At 43.5% G+C, this 23,528-nt stretch overlaps 2 protein-coding genes across 2 annotated transcripts in view; both read right to left on the reverse strand.

Annotated features, from left to right (window-relative positions):
* Nucleotides 1-5,931, reverse strand: part of LOC308137428 (1-phosphatidylinositol 4,5-bisphosphate phosphodiesterase gamma-1-like) — a 30,460-nt gene extending 24,529 nt beyond the window's left edge. The window contains exon 1 of the mRNA XM_080506105.1: nucleotides 5,666-5,931. Coding sequence (XP_080362231.1) covers nucleotides 5,666-5,924 — 259 coding nt within the window. The 5' untranslated portion in view covers nucleotides 5,925-5,931. The remainder of the gene's footprint in view (nucleotides 1-5,665) is intronic.
* A 2,478-nt stretch (nucleotides 5,932-8,409) lies between these two features.
* On the reverse strand, nucleotides 8,410-13,171 carry tesmin (testis expressed metallothionein like protein). The gene is made up of 6 exons (XM_080506103.1): nucleotides 13,089-13,171; nucleotides 12,456-12,518; nucleotides 11,496-11,598; nucleotides 10,457-10,594; nucleotides 9,220-9,323; nucleotides 8,410-8,655 (listed from the first exon to the last, which is right to left on the reverse strand). The coding sequence occupies exons 1-6, from the start codon at nucleotides 13,121-13,123 to the stop codon at nucleotides 8,442-8,444; spliced, it is 657 nt and encodes a 218-aa protein (XP_080362229.1). The 5' UTR covers nucleotides 13,124-13,171; the 3' UTR covers nucleotides 8,410-8,441.
* Nucleotides 13,172-23,528: the final 10,357 nt, after the last annotated feature.

The raw sequence follows: 23,528 nt of genomic DNA on the forward strand, positions 1-23,528 counted from the left end.
AATAAATAAATAAACAACTGCAATTTATCAGTCAATCTTAATCTAAAATTGGTCTCTTCTGTACTGTTAATGTATCCTCAGATGCAGTGGAATCAGTTGTATTTACTCCATTACTTTCTTACTCCAAACTACTACAATACTAAATGACAGCCACACCACATCAGATCTATTCAGCAAATGAAAACTTGAGCTTTCAGCTGACTTTCAGTCCCGAGTGTCGATTAACGTTCAAACTTTTCAAAAAGGTCAGTGTTGAACGTGCACTCGTGGCGAATTCTGGGGCTGAAAATCAAAGCTGGCCGCGAAGGGTTAATGACAGAGTCGGGCGACTGACCACAGAAAGTGATGCAAACTCCACTGCGACACACCCACAAAGAAAACCCTGGCTTATTGACACAGCAGATGTCTTGTGCAAACACACATAAACATACGTTCGCAGACACTCTTGTCGTTCACAAGCCGGACGCCGTCCCGCTACAGCGCCGCCATTAACTGGCCGAATGTCACTTATTATATCGAGGCGGGATGCTGCTTCCCGCTGCAGGGGAACTCTTTATCCTGCGACGGGGAAAATGTACCACTTAGGTGGAAGTTCTCAGTCCAAGAGGTAAAGAAAAAAAAAAAAAACAGCCCTGAGGAGAAAAATCTGGTTGTAATCTGAGAGTGGAGATGAGAGACGGGAAGTCTGGCATGAGATTCAGAAAAAAAAAAAAAAAGATTTGAAGTGATAATTATCAAATGAAGTAAAACAAATGCCAGAACTTAAAACTAAATTGGATTTGGAATGAAGTAATAGGCAGCACAAACGAGACTGAAATATTTCAGAGTTGACCAGTTTAACTAAAAAAAAACCAACAACCACAACAAAAAAAACTAGTTTTATCGGATGTTTGTTTATTTTGTCCATCACACGACAACGTTTCTCGTGAAAACGTGTTGCTGTCGTGTTTTTCCGTTTCAGAAAACCTTTGCGTTGAAATGGCAGCGCTTTTAATGTTTTTAATTCTTGTTGAAGCACTTTGTTACTTCAATGTATAAAAAGTGCTATATAAATAAAGATTGATGATTTGATTTTAAAAAGACGTTTTCTTACGAGGAAACGACAGAAATGCTGAAAACGATGTAGTGAGCACGCTGGGCCACTAGCGGGTGCTGTTGTTTTGTCGTGTTTTTGTAATCAAACCACACACACACCCACACACACACACACACACACGAACAGAGGATAATACACTCTAAACACTAACAATGGGAGTATGCAGACAGTCGTATGGACAGTCGTGAGTTGGACTGTTTTCAGAAAGTTGTGTTTCCTGGTTAAAGTTTGAATTTGTTGAACAACTGAGCCTCATTTACTTTTCATTTTTGGATTATTTATATGCATTTTTCTATGCATTGAGAGAGGGGAAAAAAAATCGAAAATCAAATTGAAACTCAAAGTTGTCTTTAGTTTTAGTTGGAAGATGACCCGCGTTTGTCCAGAAAGGCCTTTTTTTTTTTGGACTCCACACGACCGGGAGTGTTTAATAAACTGTGCGGCTCTGGATTATCCGAGGCGAACGAGTCCGCGCTTCCCGCCGAAGACGTCGGTCCTTTTGTTTTCAGGCCTTCAATCTGAGACGGGAAGAAGGACACTCCCTGATAACCCCGCAACTTCCTGCGCCTCAGGATTTAATACCGCCACTGTCTGCCAACGCGCTCATCTCAAGGAATAACAAGGGATCCCGGTGCGTGCCTGCTGGAACTAGATTTTGAAGCAAAGAAGGAAAAAAAAAAAAAAGGTAACCACCAACCAAAACAAAGGAAGGAAATGCAGGGAGGTGGATGGGGGGGGGGGTGAAAGTAGGCTGAGAGAAGGAGTCCGCTGGATAAATACTAGAAAGATTTTTTTTTTCTTTCAACAAACGACCAAATGACCTCGGAAAATCAAACTGAAAGTGAAAGAAAACAGACGGAGAAAGCAAAGATGGGAGGTCAGAGGAAACCTGAATTTGAGACGGGTGTTTAGGTGAGAGTGCGGGGGCAGGAAATTGGGAGGTGACAGCTGAGGGGAAGATTGCGGGTAAGAGGAGGAAGGAGGAGGAGGAGGAAGAGGAGGAGGAGGAAGAGGAGGAGGAGGAGGAGGAGGAGTGGGCAGATGAGACATGGAGCTGTGGGAGACGAGGTGAAGGAGAGACACACCAAGTTCCTGGAATCTGCCGGTGGGTTCGTCCGGTGGGAGGCTGTTTGTAAAGGGGCATTTGTGGGTTATGAAAGCCTCAGTGTGTGTGTGTGTGTGTGTGTGTGTGTGTGTGTGTGTGTGTGTGTGTGTGTGTGTGTGTGTGTGTGTGTGTGTGTGTGTGTGTGTGTGTGTGTGTGTGTGTTTGGGGGGGTTTAGTAGATTTGCTGTGATTGAGCCCAGCATGTTTTTGTGCACGCTCCGACTTGTACGCCGCTTCCCGTCGGATTAGCCGAGGCACCGTTTCTGCGGTTTCTCGACGGAGGATGAATAATTGACGAGGCTCCCCGGCGGATACAAACGCCTCCACGGGACATTAGTCGCCGCTTTTTTGCAGAAATGTGAGACATGAGAGGGCCGAAAATCTGCAGCAGCAGCAGCAGCAGCCTCCATGGGTCAATACATTAAAGATGCGCGCAAACATCTAGAACTTAGGGACCTTTTACACGCCACGGTTCCAACAACTGACAAAGCAGATAGATGCATTATCTTTCTATATATATATATATATATATGCATATTTATTTATTTTAATCAATAGGAACAGTTTTCACCATAGGTCATCTGCTCGTCACGTTTGAATTCAGTTCAGTTGTAGCTTGAGTTCCGATAAAACTCAACGAATTCAACAATCGTTCTGTTGTAGCGGTGAGGGTGAGGGTTAGAGTTAGGGTTGGGGTGAGGGTTGGGGTTAGGGTTGGGGTTAGGGTGAGGGTTAGGGTTAGGGTTATGGTGAGGGTTGGGGTTGGGGTTAGGGTTAGGGTTGGGGTTGAAGTTGGGGTTAGGGTTGGGGTTGGGGTTGGGTTTGGATTATGGTTGGGGTTAAAGTTGAGGTTAGGGTTAGGGTTGGGGTTGGGATCGGGGTCGGTGTTGGGGTTGGAGTGAGGGTTGGGGTTGGGGTTAGGGTTAGGGTTAGGGTTGGGGTCGGTGTTGGGGTTGGAGTGAGGGTTGGGGTTAAGGTTAGGGTTACCTGACCTGTCTGCAGATTCCTGACTGCCAGCAGCTCTAGCATCCCACTGCCCCCAATAGGTGAACTTATCTATAAATAGGCAAGTTAACTGTACTGGTTGTTTCTGGTTTTCTTTATTATTTGGTTGCATCACTGATAAAATAAAAATCCTTTCGCTCTCTGAGCCACTGGGACTGTATCGACAGCAGTTGAGCGTTTTTGCTGTTCAATGCTACTGCTCTCCATGTCGGCAAACATTAATCAACATTTATGGGGGCTAGGATGATGTGAGTGCATCACAGATTCCATTATTATGCTGGTGTCAAATTACTAACAGCCATAATGCAACGCAATAAAGTTTTTCATCTGGCCTGCAAACAGCCAGTGTCAGGTATCAGTGTGTCGCTCCAACCAGCCAATCAGAAATCAAACCCTATATAGTGTCATCAGGGGTTTAGCCAATCACAATCGAGGTAGGCTCCTCCCCCTTTTAACTCCTCCCACAATCAGGCAGCTCTGCTCTGGCACATGGCACCATGAGAGGAAGTACTTCCTTCCTCTTTCCCATAGATGGGCGTGTGTGGGCGGAGCCAGTCCAGCTCGCACAAGACACAGCAGATTCTGAATGCAGCTCCTGTGATCCGATATTCTACTGGAGGGAAATGAAGGAAAAGCTTCACACCGACTCACCCTCTGCTCTGCTCTGCACTACTTTTTCCATCAGAGCCACAGTAGCTTGTTGTGTCAGACCACGATGCCCCTTCATGCCCCGTCAACGACTCTCCATGACCCCTGACCCCGTCCGCAGAGAAACGTTTAAATTCCTCTGTTTGTGCATTTATCTGCTTCAAACACATCGACTTTAAATACTGAATCTTCCCTTATCGCTTCCACTTGTCCCTCCCAGCATCAGGCTTGACTCTCCTCTTCCAGTTACACCGTGTTGAACAGTTAAACAGTTTAACCACAAAAAAAAAAAAAAAAAAAAAAAAAAAATATCCTCAATTGAACAGGCAACTCAGTAAAAACTATTTCTGGCTCACTGGGGCCGAGTCTCTCACTTTTTTTTTTTTTTTTTCTTCTCACCAGTGTGCAACCATGAAGTCTGAGAGTTAGAATAACACATGGCGGACAGAAGGAAAGTCCATCGTGCCAATTTAAAAAAAAAAAAAGCTGCGAGTTTAACTCGCCACAAAATATAAGGAAACCTCCGCCGGGGCCACAAAAATCCAGGACGCAGACAATTGCTCTCCACGCCCTGACGGGGTTAGCGCCGCTCTGTCACCACCAAACAGCTCAACGCCACCTGGTTACCGCCGACACATGATCCCCCCCCCCCCCCCACCACCACCACCACCACTGTGGCGGGCTTTCCCCGCCCCCCTCGTCGCCTTGCAGGCAGGTGAGGCGGCGTGTCAGAGAGGAAGAGTTTTGAGTGATCGCTACCGGGGCGTCGCTCAGAGGGCGCCGCAGAGGAAACGCAGGTCGCGGGGGGGGGTCGAAGGGGTTCGCGGGGGTCGCGACCCGTCTGGTCGCTGCTTTACGCCGGGAGAGGAGCGACAAGAAGGTGCAGCGACGCAGCAAGTTGCGGAAAGTATTAACCCCCGTGAACCCTGTGTCGACGGCTGCTTCAAGACGTGCCTCGTGATTTAATCCCAAATAAAGAGAACGATGAACTTGGGAATATTAGGAACCGGGTCTAAAATAAACAAACAAGATTTATTTTAATTTTTTTTTCAAAGCGACGTGAATAAAAGTACGTGATTGAACTGAAGTCTTCATGTGGGGACTGAAGAAAGATAGTTAGTTCCTGGCCTATAATCTAGTCTGTCCTTAGTCCGATAAGAAACGAGCAGATTGAAAAGAAAACGCGACAGAAACTTGGGTAAGGTCTTTCGCTCAGTGGCTCACTGCTGCCACCCAGTGCACAAAAGAGGCATTACGTATGCTGCACCTTTAAAAGACTCATATTACCCAACTTTTCAACACTTTTAACACACAGGAAATATTGTACTCAAAGTTTCTAGCTTCTCCTCGATTTTCGCTCCATTATAATATTGGATCCTAGGAGCTGCATTCAGAATCTGCTGTGTCTTGTGTGAGCTGGACTGGCTCCGCCCACACACGCCCATCTATGGGAAGAGAGGAGGAAGTACTTCCTCTCGTGGCACCATGTGCCAGAGCAGAGCTGCCTGACTGTGGGAGGAGTTAAAAGGGGGAGGAGCCTACCTTGATTGTGATTGGCTACACCCCCGATGACACTATATAGGGTTTGATTTCTGATTGGCTGGTTGGAGAAACACACTTTTTAAAACCTGGAACAAGCCAGGGAGAGAGGACACACTTTCTTCACTTCTGGGACGTCGTTCCAGGTACGGGGACAATTATTACTGCTGGAAAACTTTTAGAAAGTGAACTTTGCGTCATATGACCTCAGTAAAAGAGTCTGGATCCCGAGAAGGTACCACAGTTTCCGTACGGACGCCTTCAATACTCACGCTCTCCTTCCACCTTGTCCGGGTTCCGGCTCCACACTATCTGCCTCGTGTCCTGCCGGATCTGGAACGTCCTCCTCTCCGGCCTCTGCGACTTCTTCTGGTAGAAGACGGTCATCACCGTGCCCACCTCCAGGCTGTGGAGGACGCGAGGCCCGGCGTCGGTCCAGTCCGGCATCCTGGAGGCCGCGGGCGGCCCGGCGGCGCCGGGGGGCTCCTCGGCGCAGCCGTTGAGGCCGGCGCTGAACCTGGCTGCACACATCTTCAGCGCATAGCTTTGTGTAACGCTGACATGTGGTGGGACCTGTCCTTCAGCGAGGGCGCCAGGAGCTGAGGTCGCCCAACATGTCCAGGTGGGGGTCAGGAGGAGAGAGGAAGAAATTTAAATTAAAAATAAATTAAAAATAAAAAAAAACTCTGCGACTACAACAACCTCACCATGAAGACACGAGCTGGGAGAGAAGCTCTGAGAAGTCTGAGATGTGAATTATCCCCTGGTCCTCTGGAGGGGGGAGTGGATCCCTCTGTTATCCTTTCCAGATGCTTCTGGCAGCGCACCACTGGAATCCAGCCGGGCTGAGCTGCTCTCATCACCGCCGGACTCGGGAGCTGCAGGAGCGGCACAGTCCGGGCGACGTCTCCCCTCTCCCAGCCCCTGGCTCCGGGAGAATGAAGTCAAAGAGTTATGCAAGTCGGGCAGCCGGACGGCGCGGCGGCGTCAGGACGCGCGGATGGGAGAGCACGGGGCGGCCGTGGCGTGAACCGTGTGCGCTCCCATCCGCCGGAGCATACCGCTGAGTGTCGTCCCCCCCCCTCCACCCTCGCACTCTGCGTGCTGCTCCTCCTCCTCCTCCTCCACCACCTCCGACCGGGAGCGCAGCGCCGCCACCGTTCACCGCCTGCTTGCGCAGGGACGCGGCAGGAGCGCGCGGCTGTTTCGCGGTCAGGTTCGCTCCCGGTTCCTCCCTCCGCCCCGTCCCACAGCCCCCCTCAGCCCCCCTCCGCCCCCCTCAGGCCCCCTCAGCTCCAGCGCCGGAGGTCTGGAGAGGAAATTAGGGCGAGCAGACCGGAAAAACTGGATCCGATCGGGGTTTTTTCTCCTCTGTGCGCTGCTGTGGAGAAGATGAATGGAGAGAGAGAGAGAGAGAGAGAGAGAGAGAGAGAGAGAGAGAGAGAGAGAGAGAGAGAGAGAGAGAGAGAGAGAGAGAGAGAGAGAGAGAGAGAGAGAGAGAGAGAGAGAGAGAGAGAGAGAGAGAGAGAGAGAGAGAGAGAGAGCGACCTCCACGGGCCTCCAGCAGATCTGCAAGCGCCTCGTAAAAGAAGCAGTCAGGGTGAAACTCATGTCTCCTTTCAGGGGCCGTGAGGAGCGTCACGAGGTCACGTGGAGGTCAAACCACAGAGGTCAAACCTCAGAGGTCAGACCTGCACAGTAACAATGCCTGCCTTAATTTAACACCCATATTGTTAATCTTCATGTGTCCAGCTGGTGTTAAAGTAACGTCCCCTCTTATTCTGGTGAGTTCACACCTGTTGTTATTGTTGTTGTTGTTGATATCCTAAGCTACTGGGTGTCGCGTTAACTTCATGCTGGTGTCGGTGTTAGAAATGCAATGTTTAAAAATAACACTCGCATAGTGTTATCCTGACAAGATAAGGTGTTGAAAAGGTAATAACTGGGTGTTAATAGCAAGACCCAAGTGGTATTCTAACCCCTGACCTTCTCACTGGGAGCCAAGAGAGCTCACCACTGCTGCACTGTAAAATTTAATTAAATTTAATTAAATTAAATTAAATTTAAACAAAACAAAACAAAACAAAACAAAACAAAATAAAATAAAATAAAATAAAATAAAATAAAATAAAATAAAATAAAATAAAATAAAATAAAATAAAATAATATTAGCTGCACTATGATACTGGGAGTAATAAGCAAGAGACAAGTTACGACACAATTTGTGGCATATTTTGACTTTCTAATTTCACAAATGTGTTCAGACTCATGTGACTGACATTCAGCTCAGCCCCTCGACTCGCTGATGTCGAAGCCAGTTAACGGCTATAAACACCAAAACGGTTTTTAGGGGGAAAAAAAAAAAATGTTGGAAAAGTGACGTCACTGTACGTCACTCTTCTGACTGGTGACGATTCATGACAGCCAATCACTGCAGAGAGACGACGACACGGGAGTCTGAATCACAGCAAACACATGGACGACAAAACGTCCCACAAGAAAGACACCGTTAAAATTCTGCATTTTAAAAAATGGTGGCACAAAATTAAAATAAATAAATAAAAATAAAACATCATAAAATACAGATGTACTGAACTCTCGGCTTCATTTGAATCTTTTATGATTTATTTTTTTTTCCATTTTAAATTGTTTGACAAAGAACCAAACTTATACAATAAATGAAATGGAACTGGGGGAAATAAATAAATAAACAGATAAATAAATAATTAAACAGCTAAATAAATAGATAAATAAATAAATGGATAAATAAACAGATAAATAAATAAACTGATAAATAAATAAATAAATGAACAGATAAATAAACAGATCCACAACTAAATAGATAAATAAACAGCAAAAATTAAAAAATAAACAAATAAATACATAAATAAATACATAAATACATAAATGAATAAATAAATAAAATAAAATAAAATAAAAAAATCCCCTCCCCTCAAACCAGGAAAAAAATCCATTCAATCTTTTAGTGAAACACAACATAGAACATGTGACTGAACACAAATCCATAAAGTGGAACCGGCAGCTTCTTCACGGTGAAAGTTCTCCGTCTTCGCAGCTCGAAGGACTTCCTCCTTCGAACGCCGTCCTGGAAATCTCCGAGAGACACGAGCCGAACTCCTCCAGGATCACCTGCTCCACCTTCTCATTGCTCCACAAATCCCCCTGCACCCTCACAGCCTGCAGCATCAGGCGGACACACACTGCCTCCACCAACGAGCCAGGCAGCACCAACGACCCACACCTATAGAATCACACACACACGTTGAAAGAGGATTATACAGTCTGAAGTACATGTGGAGGAACCAAGTTGAGATTTTGTCTGATGGAGGTCCTCAAAGATTAGTTGTTGTTTTTTTAAAGAAGTTCACATTTGTTTTACTCTCAGATCTTTACTGTTCGTTAACAAGCCAGATAAAATAAATGTTTTCATCTCTTCATCTTTCAGACACTGCGATGGTGGCGTAGATGGTGAAAACATACAAAATACACAAAACTAATCATTATACTTCGCTCATACTACGGAAGAAGATTAGAGCCACTGTGGGAAAAAAACCCTGAGTTCTGACTTTTTTTCTCAGAATTCTGACTTTACACTCAGAATTCTCACTTTTGAGTTTAAAGAATCAGAATTCTGAGAAAAATAGTCAGAACTCAGGGTATTTTTCCACAGTGGCCCTAATCCTCTTCCATATCATACAACACACCGAAGATGCATACGAACAACTTTAATCCGAGTGAATTCATGTGGAGACTTCTCATCCTGCACGATTCAGGTTTAATCATATTTACGACACGTCGGACTCACCTGTTTTTGTTTTCGTTGAGCTCCTCCTCCACGTCTCCTTGTGAGCCTCGGTCATAGTTGCTGCATCCGTCACAGTTGCAGCTGGATGAACACCGGATGTTGGCCTGCGGACGAACAGACGAGCAGTGAGACTTCAAAATAAAATAGATTCGTTACACTGAAATATTTCTACTCGATTTGATTGAATTATTCCGTCAGCCTTGATAATCTAAAAAAAAAAAAAAATCCTATATATTGATACTTTGAACTTTCATGACTTTATAAGTTCAGATATGTCTTCATTTACAGTAACTTTACTTAAAAAAACAAAACATTTTGCATGTATTTTAAAAGATGAGATTTGACTTTATAAGTGAGCTGAGCATCAGGATGACTTTCGCAGGAAATTGACAGTAATTCATCATTGTTCAGGCCAAAATAATGAAATATTTAACACATAAGGAAAGATTTGGACTGAACACTTCTATAACTGAAAACTGTGGATATTAACAAACAACATTATGTGAATAAATTACGTCTATTGAGCTTTTAGAATTTTTCCCTGGAAGATTTATATTCTTATTAATCTGGAGCAGGGGTTGGCAACCTTTAATGCTCACAGAGCCATTTGGTCCCGTTTCCCACTGAACACAACACCCAAAGAGCCGCACACATTTTATTTTGACAGTCCCACAGGAAGACCATGCCAGGAGGACACGACACACAAAACTTTCTTCACTGCTGGTTGACGACTTACAACTAATAAACTAAACTACATGAACTAAACAACAAAAACACAATTATTACCGACACTACAAACCTAATATAACCCCCAATAATTACATTTAAAACACGACAAACAGAAACTCCCATAATGCATTGCAGCTCTCAGCTCCTTTATCGCTACACGTTATTAAAATGGAAGATAAATGTGGGAGATCTGGATTGTTAGAACCATGAGTGTGATGGTGTGTCTTTAATCTCCTGTAGTTGTTGTGGAATTCACTAGAATGTTCCGTCACTCTCAACAAGTCTGTAATGAACCTCCCGGAACTGTCGGCGCTCCACAGCGCAGCAGTTTTACTGTGAAAGGTACAGGAAGCTCCCAGCTTCAGACACCAGTTGAGCCGCCGTCATGACCTGCGGCCGCAATTCTACGCTCTTGAATGACGTCACATCGCTGCGTCGTTCACGACCCTACATTTTACATTGAAACCAAAGCAATCTTATTTCCGTGCTGCGCGGCGTCGCGTCCAACCTTGAAGCATTCGCAGTAGTTCTTGAGGCAGCCGGTGTGTCTGCAGTTGCAGCCTCTGTGGCGGGAACCTCTGACCGCCGTCGAGTCGTCGGGGGCGACCACGGAGCCGAAGGCGTACGGGTCGCGGCCCAAACAGATCTGCGGAGAGACGACGGCACCGAGAGAGGGAGGTGAAGAACCAGAGCCACGTCTGGACTGGACATAAACAAACGAGGGAGAGAAAAAGTAATAAAAGTGGAACAACTGGTGGTGATAAAAGGAGGATTCGCGAGATTCTGTCTACTAAAGCGGTGGAAATAAATGATTACTGCAGCGCCGACAGAGGTCAGAGGTCGTGTGAGAGGAGCAGGTTGCCAGGTTGGCTGACCAGGAACCACCAAACCGCTAAAGCTGGAGGAATAGTCATTTCTCCTGTATTGTGTGTGTATGTGTGTGTGTGTGTGTGTGTGTGTGTGTGTGTGTGTGTGTGTGTGTGTGTGTGTGTGTGTGTGTATATACACACACATATATATATTACAGTATATTATTGCCACTTTGTTCATGTAATAATTTCACAACTTTTTCTAGAAATATAAAAATTCTCAAAGCGGAGCTGCACTCTAACAAACCCAGACTGATGTTTGGCGTTTATTAATTTGTTTTTATTATTTTTGCTGATCTCGGAGAGAAACGGTTTCACCAAAAGCTAAAAGCGCGTTATAAAAAAATAGTCTTTTATTTTAAATACAGTCTCTGTGTGTTGAGTCGACATCAATTCCGTGGTTTTTCCCCGATTAAATATCCACGACAAGCTTCAGTCTTCAGGAGAAAAACGCGATTAATCGCGATTAATTGCAGAAAATTGTGCGATTAATTAGTTAATTTTTTTTATTTTTATCGATTAACAGCTAAAATACATTAAAATAAGCAAAACTGCTGCTTTGAAGGAGACGCTTCTATTGTGTAATCGTCCTCCACGTTAAAGCTTTGATTCTGATCACCGTCCACTGGAATCCAGTGTTTCCACATGTTGGCGCCTCCGGGGGGCCGGGAACCAAACCTGGATGGTTCTCTCGCGCTCCTGGAGATGCTCGGCGTCGTTGTGGCAGTTTGTGCAGTTGCAGTTGTTGCACATCGCCCCACTGGAGAAGCAGCTGCAGTAGCTGGAAGACGAGGGAGTCAAAATAAATCAACACGTGATCCTCAAGGAAGGAAGGAAGGAAGAGCTCCGGGAAGGAAGGAAGAGCTTCAGGAAGGAAGGAAGCGCTTCAGGAAGGAAGGAAGAGCTCCGGAAAGGAAGGAAGTGCTTCAGGAAGGAAGGAAGTACTCCAGGAAGGAAGGAAGAGCTCCGGGAAGGAAGGAAGAGCTTCAGGAAGGAAGGAAGAGCTCCAGGAAGGAAGGAAATGCTCCAGGAAGGAAGGAAGTGCTTCAGGAATGAAGGAAGAGCTCCAGGAAGGAGAAGCTTCAGGAAGGAAGGAAGGAAGAGCTCCAGGAAGGAAGGAAGTACTCCAGGAAGGAAGGAAGAGCTCCAGGAAGGAAGGAAGTACTCCAGGAAGGAAGGAAGAGCTCCAGGAAGGAAGGAAGTACTCCAGGAAGGAATGAAGCGCTCCAGGAAGGAAGGAAGTGCTTCAGGAAGGAAGGAAGGGCTCCAGGAAGGAGAAGCTTCAGGAAGGAAGGAAGGAAGAGCTCCAGGAAGGAAGGAAGTACTCCAGGAAGGAAGGAAGAGCTCCAGGAAGGAAGGAAGTACTCCAGGAAGGAAGGAAGAGCTCCAGGAAGGAAGGAAGAGCTCCAGGAAGGAAGGAAGGAAGTACTCCAGGTAGGAAGGAAGTGCTTCAGGAAGGAAGGAAGTACTCCAGGTAGGAAGGAAGTGCTTCAGGAACGAAGGAAGAGCTCCAGGAAGGAGAAGCTTCAGGAAGGAAGGAAGGAAGAGCTTCAGGAAGGAGAAGCTTCAGGAAGGAAGGAAGGAAGAGCTTCAGGAAGGAAGGAAGGAAGAGCTTCAGGAAGGAAACAAGAGACTCACAATTTGAGGCACTTGGATTTGCTGCAGTTACACGGTTTCGCCGGCTGTGATCCTCCGTCGCCCCTAAAGAGGCCGAACGTCTCAATTAACATGGAATCGACTCTTAAATATAAATTTTCATTAATTTGATATTCCCTCTTGGAAAAAGTAAAACAACTATAATCCTGCCCAGATACATATCGATGCGCTTGTTCACTACAAGGACCAGCTGTTGTACTCAAACTAAAATAATATGACGTGTTTAAAAGGCAGGCAGATGTATTTGTTCTATATAAAATATAATAAATAAAAGAGAATACCTCTTACTTTATTATTATTATTATCATTATTATTATTATTATTATTATTATTATTATTATTATTATAATCTTATAACTTTCTTGACAGAGCAACTTTCTAAAACACGGTTACAAAGTGCTTTACATTAAAAACGACAATACATATTTACAATAATGAAATACAAAGCTCAGAAAAGAAACAATAACAACAAAAGAACTTTAGGTTATAAAAGCCAAGGGGGAAAACAAAACGAGTTTTAAGACAGTGAGTTTGCTGGTCAGTATTCAGTTTGTTCATCACCTCTTCATCACCTCTTCATCACCTGAACATCTGGACGGCGTCACACAGTCTCACCTTATTGAGCTGAATCGAGGCCGGTTGAAGGACATTTGGTCTCGCGTCTCGTTCAGACAACAAGCTGCCTGATACGACTGTGGAGACTGACAAATAAACCAGAAACTCTCAGTGACCGACATGTTGACCAGCAGACCTGAGATCAGTTTTACTCTCACCTGGTTAGACGATGATGAAGAACTCACACCTGATGAAGGAGAAGACGAGGATGTCGTGTCCTCCTGAGCTGTGGACCAATGTAAAAGGTTGTTTGTTTATTATTATTATTATTATTATTGTTAATAATAATAATAATAGTTATTATTATCCGTTGACAGCAGCAGAATTATCATTATTATTATTATTAATAATAATAATAATAATAATAATGATACTAATGATAATAATAACAATAACAATAATACTAATGATAATAACAATAATAGTAATAAAAATAACAACAACAACAATGATGATGATGATGATAATAATAATAATAATAATAGTAATAACAATAATAATAATAATAACAAAAATAATATGATAATAACAACAATGATAATAACAATAATAATAATAATAACAAAAATAATATGATAATAATAATAATGATAATAATAGTAACAATGATAATAACAATAACAATAATAATAATAATGATAATAATAACAATTATAATAATAATAAAATAACAACAACAACAATGATAATAACAACAACAATAATGACAATAATCATCATCATCATCATAATAATCATAATCATAATAATGATAAACGTCTGACCCGTCTCTTGTGTTTGTCCGTCGTCTTCTGTGCTTTGTGAGTTTTCCAAGGTCACGAACGCAGCTGGTGATTCAGGGAGATGAAGACAACAAGCTGCCTGATACGACTGTGGAGACTGACAAATAAACCAGAAACTCTCACTGACCGACATGTTGACCAGCAGACCTGAGATCAGTTTTATTCTCACCTGGTTAGACGATGATGAAGAACTCACACCTGATGAAGGAGAAGACGAGGACGTCGTGTCCTCCTGAGCTGTGGACCAATGTAAAAGGTTGTCTGTTTATTATTATTATTATTATTATTATTATTATTATTATTAATAATAATAATAATATTTTAATAATTCGTTGACAGCAGCAGAATGATAATTATTATTAATAATAATGATACTAATGATAATAATAATAATAATAACAATGATAATAATAACAATAATAATAACAACAATAATAGTAATAAAAATAACAACAACAACGATGATGATGATGATTATAATAATAATAAAACAATAATAATAATATAATAACAATGATACTAATGATAATGACAATAATAATAATAAAATAATAATAATTGTAATAAAAATAACAACGACAATGACGACGATAATAATAATAATAATAATAATAATAATAATAATAATAATAATAATAATAATAATAATATGACGTCCGCCACAGGTTGACTTTGACTCAGAAAAAAAATGTCTGAGTGAGCTGAGTGAAGCGTTTAGCTGCACGCCGGCACAAAAACAAGAGTAAAACTGGTTCTATGCTGTCAACGAACCAAACGTCTGACCCGTCTGTTGTGTTTGTCCCTCGTCTTCTGGGCTTTGTGGGTTTTCCAAGGTCATGAACGCAGCTGGTGATTCAGAGGGAAGTTCCTCCTCGCTGCTCCTGCTGCAGACCGTCTACATCAGGAACACAACTTCAGGTCAAGTTCAACACTGACACAGAAATACTGTTTAAAAAATCTACTTTTGTTTTGCTATTTTCTCAGCAGATGTCAGGCCTCAGCTCTCTGCTGCTTCTCAAATATGGTTATTGGTAAACGGAGGGTTAATAAGTGGAAAATACACATAAAAAAAAAAAGAACTGCATAATAAAGGATGTTATTGCAGTTTCAGAAAAGATCCTTCCTGAAACATAATGTTCCTCCAGGTCGCAGTTCCTCTGAACCTGCTTACATTTCAGAATCTTACTGAATCTCCTCTCCGCTCGTTCATTTTAACGACATCATTTCACATCATCGGGACAAAACACTCAGAACCAGCCTGCTTCTGCTGTCGGTTCCCGTGTTCATCGGCCCCCGGTTATAGTTCCACACTCAAATCAGGACATTTAACGACGTGGATTAACGTTTTTCATGAGACAACAAACTTGACACAATTTACAGGCGGAGGAACGTCAAACATGAAATCTGTCAGGTCGTCTGGAAACATCCGGTCGGGAGAATCTGCTGCTGCGTCCAAGTCCACCTGAAAACATGAATGATAAACTGCATGATGCACATTGTTCTCATGATCTCATGCTCTCATGTTCTTATGTTCTCATGTTCTTATGTTCTCATGATCTCATGTTCTTGTGATCTCATGTTCTTACATTCTCATGTTCTTGTGTCCTCATGTTCTTATGTTCTCATGTTCACGTTCTCATGCTCTCATGTTCATGTTCTTATGTTCTCATGTTCTTATGTTCTCATGTTCATGTTCTCATGCTCTCATGTTCATGTTCTCATGATCTCATGTTCTCATGTTCATGTTCTTGTGTTCTCATGTTCTTATGTTCTTATGTTCTCATGTTCTTATGTTCTCATGTTCATGTTCTTATGTTCTCATGTTCTTACGTTCTCATGTTCTTATGTTCTCATGCTCTTATGTTCTCATGTTCTTATGTTCTCATGTTCTTATGTTCTCATGTTCTCATGTTGTTATGGAAAACTTACTGACTGCAGACGATCAAGTGCCATTTCTTCCTCCAAGTGCTGCTGGAGGCCAGAGTCCACCAGGGGGTGGAAGTCAGCCTGCAAACACAGAATGCTGAGTGCTCCTGAAAACTATTAATATATAGAAATATATATACACACACACACACACACACACACACACACACACACACACACACACACACACGCTCACACACACACACACACTAACCATCCTGCTGCTGGAAAGGCCCGGGTCATTTAGAAACCAAGGATCAGAGAGAAAACTCTGCTGACGGTTGACTGGGCTGGAGACACAATTTTAATTTTTAATTTTTTATTACATAACTTTTCATAAAGCGGCTCAGACTCTTGCAGGTCGCAGCCACACATCATTTCAGTGTAAACAGTAGAGCCGTTTCACCAAAAAAGATTAGGGCCACTGTGGAAAGAAAAACGAGTTCTTACTTTTTTTCTCAGAATTCGGAGTTAAAAGTCAGAATTCTGAGTTTAAAGTCAGAATTCTGAGAAAAAAGTCAGAATTCTGAGAAAAATAAGTCAGAATATTCAGTTTAAAAGTCAGAATTCTGAGTTTAAAAGTCAGAATTCTGAGAAAAAAGTCAGAATTCTGAGTTAAAAGCTAGAATTCTGAGAAAAAAAAGTCAGAACTCAGGGTTTTTCTCCCCACAGTGGCCCCCAATCCTCTTCCGGACAGTTTTCTGTTTGTTTCTACTTAAATATTCAATCTTAAATCTGCATCTGCATCGGAGCGGGCCAGCGGATCATTCAAAGTGAACAGGATATAGTAGTTTGAATCCCGACTTACTCCATGAAGCGGGGGTCCTGGCTGAGCTGAGGCTCCGGGAGGCCTTGTGGGTAAGGCAGCAGGAAGGGCGCGCTGGGCGGGTACGGCCAGTGGAATCTGAAATCAGTCCAGATGTGGCGACGTGTCAGACTCTATGATCGACTCGGGATGAACCGACTCCTCTTTGTTAACGGATCGGCACAAGTCCAACGACGAACTAGAAAACTCTAAATACCTGAGGGGGTCAAACATTTGCATTTCCTGGAAGGGGTGTTGGATCACGCCCGGCATCATGAAGTGTGGCAGGAATCCAGGCCACACTGGAGCCACTGCGGAGCCAGCGAGGGGATTAATGTACCTCTCGGGGTAGCCCTCCGGCTCGTCCAGCCAAGTGCTTAGATCCCTCATCTGGCACACATGAAAATCACCGGCTTTAATGAGCGCCATGATGAAACAGTTTTAATTAAATTAAATTAAACTAAGCTAAATTAAATTAAACAGCATGCAATTAAATTAAGTAACATTAAATTAAATTACGTTAAATTTAATTATATTAAATTAATATAAAATAAACGGAATACATTTAATCAATTAATATTATAATTCATATATAACTAATTAATTATATTAAAATAAAATAAACTGAAACAAAATGAAATAAAATACATTTTAATTAAACTAAACTAAGCTATATTAAATTAAACAGCATTCAACTAAATTAAGTAACATTAAACTAAATTACATTAAATTAATAAAATAAAAATAAAATAAACGGAATAAATTTAATTAATTAATATTATAATTCATATACAACTAATTAATTATATTAAAATAAAATAAACTGAAACAAAATGAAATAAAATAAATTTTAATTAAACTAAACTAAGCTATATTAAATTAAACAGCATTCAACTAAATGAAGTAACATTAATTAAATCAAATCAAATTATGTTAAATTAAATTAAGATACTTTAAACTAGGTTAAATTCTTTGTGACAATCGTTTCCGGTCCCGTTAACAACTGACGTAAATCATACAGTTGACACCCGAAGTCGTGATTTTTAACCGTTATATCCGCAATAAAAGTGTTTTTTCCTTTTGCAATACTTCCCAGATTAAGTTGTTTAATATTTGACACAGAGAAACAATAGAAAACATTCTCAGACTCACCATCGTGGCAGTTCGGAGTTTCTTTAAAGTTGAATTTATCGACAAAGGGAAATAGCGAGTGAGAGACGAGACGTGTTGCTATGGTTACGAGTCCCTCCGCGGTTTGTTTGCTTTCGCTTTGCGATCCAAACCAGTGGGGCGGTGTCGCTGTTCGAGCCCGCGGCGAAACCGGCGGCCGGCGTGTCGCGGTGAGGAAATCAAGCGCTTGTTTTTTGCGAGCAGCGGATGCGTTCCGGGACTCGCCAAATCGTAGTAATTATGTAAACTTCTGCGAACAAAGTGGCACAAATGTGTTTGTTGCGAGCAAAATTTGAACTTTGTTGAAAAAACTGCCGCTTACATGAGGCAAAAGTTTGTATTTTGACAGGTCGTCACTTCTCCGTGTCATTATTCTTGTATTGTGTATATATTATCAATTTAAATGACATAAGAGAAACGTGTTACACTCATGTTGGCACAAAAAAAAGTCAAAACAATGAGGATGAAGGTGAAATATGGTCTCAGTATGTAAAAATATAAACAGATTTTCCTTATATATATATATATATATTTTTTTTTTTATGTATTTATTAAATTTTTTTACCACATTTTTCCACATTAGTGAAACAGCCCTTTTAGTATACTACTAAAGTAACTATGACTTCGCAACTGTTTTTCCAGTAACTCGTACAACAGGCATCCTCTCTGCTTGATCAACCGATCACATCTGTTTATGGATTGCAGGAATAACATAATCAGAAAACACACACAGGCACAGGAACAACATGTAAACTCCCCATGAAAAAGGCCACAGAGGAATTTGGGTCACGTTGCTGCTCGCCGCCTCGCCACCGGGCCGCCCCGTGTTATTATTTCAGTCCTACCTGCGGTTGGCCGTCTGATCTTTCTTCCCAGACGACAGGTTTTTTTTTTTTTTTCCGCGTTTCCACATTTACAAACGCCACTCTGACAAGAACAAATAAATGAGGAACACGCAGGTATTTATAGGTCTGCTTGTCCAGTGTCAAACACAGGAAAGTGGCCCTCTATTAATCCTCTTTTGTTCTCGACTTCTATTGTATTTCAACTCATACTTCCATCCTGTCATTTATGCACCATACGTGCCTCGTGTTTTCTTTGCCAGTGTGAAGAAACACTTTGAAGTCTGCGAGCCGGAGAGCTCCAGGCAAACGCCGTGATGCAGGCGGACGGCTCGGTTTTTAAAATCTGAGCTTATGAAGCTGAACTTATTCAGATTAAAGTGTTTCGCCATGCAGACTTTCACCACTCGTGGCGCTCGAGAGGAACGTTTTCCTTTTCCATTGTTTGTTACATAACTCAAAGGAAAATACAGGAGCCAGAATTCACTTCCTGCATTGGGTTTCATGGTATTTTCCATGTGGCAACACACCAATAAACATACCTGCCGCAATAGAACTATTCAACAGACAATGTAAACTCGTAAATCGTGTTGGGTTTTTTTTTCCCTACGAAGAATTGGCTTTTTGTTTATCTGCCATGTTTAAATCCTGGCCTGATTGACTGTAAATTGCCACCTACTCTTTTTTTGATTAAATAAACATTTAAATATTTATTATATTTAATTAATTATAGAAAGATAATTAATGTTTATGTTATTATTTTAGTGTCACTCCATTGTGGAGCTGCTACAATAACCGAGATTCCTCTTTCGTGGGATTAACAAAGTCTGATCTTATCTTCCTATGAGAACCACATTTTAACAATGTAAAAATTAAGAATGAAATGAAAATATATACATTATATACATTTATTTATTTATTTACCATTCACAAATGGGCACAGAGCATTTAATTTCAAGTCCAGTCCACTCCTAACCATCCACCTGGTCTGCGCCATCCACCTCCTGGTCTGGACCGACGTCCACCTGGTCTGCGCCGTCCACCTCGTAGTCTGGACCGACGTCCACCTGGTCTGCACCGCCCACCTCGTAGTCTGAGCCGCTGTCCACCTGGTCTGCGCCGTCCACCTCGTAGTCTGGGCCGCCATCCACCTGGTCTGCGCCGTCCACCTCGTGGTCTGGGCCGCTGTCCACCTCGTGGTCTGGGCCCCCGTCCACCTCGTGGTCTGGGCCGCCGTCCACCTGGTCTGGACCGACGTCCACCTGGTCTGCGCCGTCCACCTCGTGGTCTGGGCCGCCGTCCACCTCGTAGTCTGGGCCGCCGTCCACCTCGTGGTCTGGACCGCTGTCCACCTCGTGGTCTGGACCGATGTCCACCTGGTCTGGACCGACGTCCACCTGGTCTGGACCGATGTCCACCTGGTCTGCGCCGTCCACCTCGTGGTCTGGGCCGCCGTCCACCTGGTCTGGACCGACGTCCACCTGGTCTGCGCCGTCCACCTCGTGGTCTGGGCCGCCGTCCACCTCGTGGTCTGGGCCGCCGTCCACCTCGTGGTCTGGACCGACGTCCACCTGGTCTGGACCGACGTCCACCTGGTCTGCGCCGTCCACCTCGTGGTCTGGGCCGCCGTCCACCTCGTAGTCTGGGCCGCCGTCCACCTCGTAGTCTGGACCGACGTCCACCTGGTGTGCGCCGTCCACCTCGTGGTCTGGGCCGCCGTCCACCTCGTGGTCTGGGCCGCTGTCCACCTCGTGGTCTGGACCGACGTCCACCTGGTCTGCACCGCCCACCTCGTGGCCTGGGCCGCCGTCTTGGCTGCCGCCCTCCTGGACTTGGCCACCCTTGCCCCCCTGGTCTGGGTCTATGACATGTCGTGTTCTCCTAATGAACTGTTTCTTTTTTTAACTGAGTAAAAGGGAAGTGTTTATAGTTGTGGGGGGTGTTCGTCATGTTTAATCTATGAGAAGACAGCAGAGCAGTAGATGTCCTTGGATTGTAGAGCTCCGACCTCGCAGCTCAAGCATTCAATTCCGTCCACCAGTGCACATCTATATGCCTCAAAAAGCCAGAGCATCTTGTCATTCTTTTCCTCCAGCTCCCTTTGGAAATTGACACACTCATACTCCTTATGGACGGAAGAGCTTGTGAGAGGTTCCATTTCCAATTGCAGTGCTTGATTGTTGTTCAGACATCTACACATGTGTTCATCATGTTTGCACTGCATATTGATCAAAACCTGCTGCAGCTCATAGAGTCTCCTCTCACTGTCTTCTGTTTGTAACAGGAGTCTTTTTTCCAAAGCCTTGACCACAATCTCCTGGTCTCTCAGCCTTAGGTCCTTCTCCTGGAGCTCAGAGTTCAACTGGTCTTTCTGGAACTCCAGCTCTCTGACCTGGGAGTTACAATCTCCCTTTTCTTTTTGCAGTTTCTTTTCAAACTCCTCCGAAAGCCTGAGTTCTGAAATCCGTCGGATGAATTTAATGGCGGCTACCTCGTCATTCTTTTCCTCCAGTTCCCTTTTCAGATCACCACATTCATCCTCCTTAGGGTCTATGGCGTTTCTGAGCGCTTCCACTTCCAACTGCAGTTCCTGAATGGTGTTCAGACATCTTAGCATGTCTTCACTGTGCTTGTTTTCCCTATCCATCAAGTCTTGCTCTACATCCTGGAGTCTCCTCCCTCTGGCCTGAATCACAATCTCCAGTTCTGTCAGCATTAGGTCTTTCTCCTGGAGCTCAGAGTTCAACTGGTCGTTCTGGAACTCCAGTTCTCTGACCTGGGAGTTAAAATCTTCCTTTTCTTTTTGCAGTTTCTTTTTAAAGTCCCCCGAAAGCTTGATTTCTGAAATCCGTCGGACAAATTTAATGGTGTCTACCTCATTATTCTTTTCCTCAAGTTCCCTTTTCAGATCGCCACATTCATCCTCCTTAAGGTCTAAGGCGTTTGTGAGCGCTTCCACTTCCAACTGCAGTTCCTGATTGGTGTTCAGACATCTAAGCATGTCTTCACTGTGCTTGTTTTCCCTATCCATCAAGTCTTGCTCTACATCCTGGAGTCTCCTCCCTCTGGCCTGAATCACAATCTCCAGTTCTGTCAGCATTAGGTCTTTCTCCTGGAGCTCAGAGTTCAACTGGTCTTCCTGGAACTCCAGCTCTCTGACCTGGGAGTTAAAATCTCCCTTTTCTTTTTGCAGTTTCTTTTCAAATTCCTCTGAAACCCTGAGTTCTGAAATCCGTCGGACGAATTGAATGGTGTCTACCTCATTATTCTTTTCCTCCAGTTCCCTTTTCAGATCACCACATTCATCCTCCTTAAGGTCTAAGGCGTTTCTGAGCGCTTCCACTTCCAACTGCAGTTCCTGATTGGTGTTCAGACATCTAAGCATGTCTTCACTGTTCTTGTTTTCCCGATCCATCAAATCTTGCTCTACATCCTGGAGTCTCCTCCCTCTGGTCTGAACCACAATCTCCTGGTCTCTCAGCCTTAGGTCCTTCTCCTGGAGCTCAGAGTTCAACTGGTCTTTCTTTGACTCCAGCGCTCTGACTTGGAAGCTCAAATCTTCCTTTTCTTCCTGCAGTTTCTTTTTGTCTTCTTCACAATGGCTGAGTACTGAATTCAACTGGTTGAATTTAAGCTGGTACTCTGACTGCAGGGCAGATTTTTCTTCAGCCGCCTCCTCTAGCTTGGTGATCCTCAACCTCTCCAGATCAGCCTGGGAACTCTCCAGGTTGGTCCTAACGGTGGATAACTCATCATTGTTTTGAAGCAGTTCCCTTTTGAGATCGCCACACTCTTCCTCTTGAAGTTGTAAGGCACTTATGAGGCCTTCCACTTCTGATTGCAGTGCGTGATTGTCACCTATACAGTTAAGAATTTGTTCATGGTGTGTTTCTTTCTGATCCACAAAGTTTGACAGCATCTCAACGATTCTCCTTTCAGTTTCTTCACTTTGTGACTGGAGTCTGTTTTCAAATGCCTGAACGAGATTCTGCTTGTCTCTAAGCTGTTGATCCCTCTCCTGGAGCTCAGAGTTCAATTGGTCTTTCTTTGACTCCAGCGCTCTGACTTGGAAGCTCAAATCTTCCTTTTCTTCCTGCAGTTTCTTTTTGTCTTCTTCACAATGGCTGAGTACTGAATTCAACTGGTTGAATTTAAGCTGGTACTCTGACTGCAGGGCAGATTTTTCTTCAGCCGCCTCCTCTAGCTTGGTGATCCTCAACCTCTCCAGATCAGCCTGGGAACTCTCCAGGTTGGTCCTAACGGTGGATAACTCATCATTGTTTTGAAGCAGTTCCCTTTTGAGATCGCCACACTCTTCCTCTTGAAGTTGTAAGGCACTTATGAGGCCTTCCACTTCTGATTGCAGTGCGTGATTGTCACCTATACAGTTAAGAATTTGTTCATGGTGTGTTTCTTTCTGATCCACAAAGTTTGACAGCATCTCAACGATTCTCCTTTCAGTTTCTTCGTTTTGTGACTGGAGTCTGTTTTCAAATGCCTGAACGAGATTCTCCTTGTCTTTAAGCTGTTGATCCCTCTCCTGGAGCTCAGAGTTCAACTGGTCTTTCTTTGACTCCAGCGCTCTGACTTGGAAACTCAAATCTTCCTTTTCTTCCTGCAGTTTCTTTTTGTCTTCTTCACAATGGCCGAGTACTGAATTCAACTGGTTGAATTTAAGCTGGTACTCTGACTGCAGGGCAGATTTTTCTTCAGCCGCCTCCTCTAGCTTGGTGATCCTCAACCTCTCCAGATCAGCCTGGGAACTCTCCAGGTTGGTCCTAACGGTGGATAACTCATCATTGTTTTGAAGCAGTTCCCTTTTGAGATCGCCACACTCTTCCTCTTGAAGTTGTAAGGCACTTATGAGGCCTTCCACTTCTGATTGCAGTGCGTGATTGTCACCTATACAGTTAAG

Source organism: Blennius ocellaris, assembly GCF_963422515.1.
Source record: "Blennius ocellaris genome assembly, chromosome: 12".
Lineage (NCBI taxonomy): Eukaryota > Metazoa > Chordata > Actinopteri > Blenniiformes > Blenniidae > Blennius > Blennius ocellaris.

Bases quoted from the DNA above. Each gene is read 5' to 3' on its own strand.
- tesmin (XM_080506103.1), bottom strand. From the start codon at position 13,123: ATGTCCTTCAACCGGCCTCGATTCAGCTCAATAAG. The intron at 12,519-13,088 runs GTGAGACTGTGT...CGGCCTCTTTAG, and splicing joins CCTCGATTCAGCTCAATAAG to GGGCGACGGAGGATCACAGC. The intron at 9,324-10,456 runs GTTGGACGCGAC...GTTCGTCCGCAG, and splicing joins ACTACTGCGAATGCTTCAAG to GCCAACATCCGGTGTTCATC.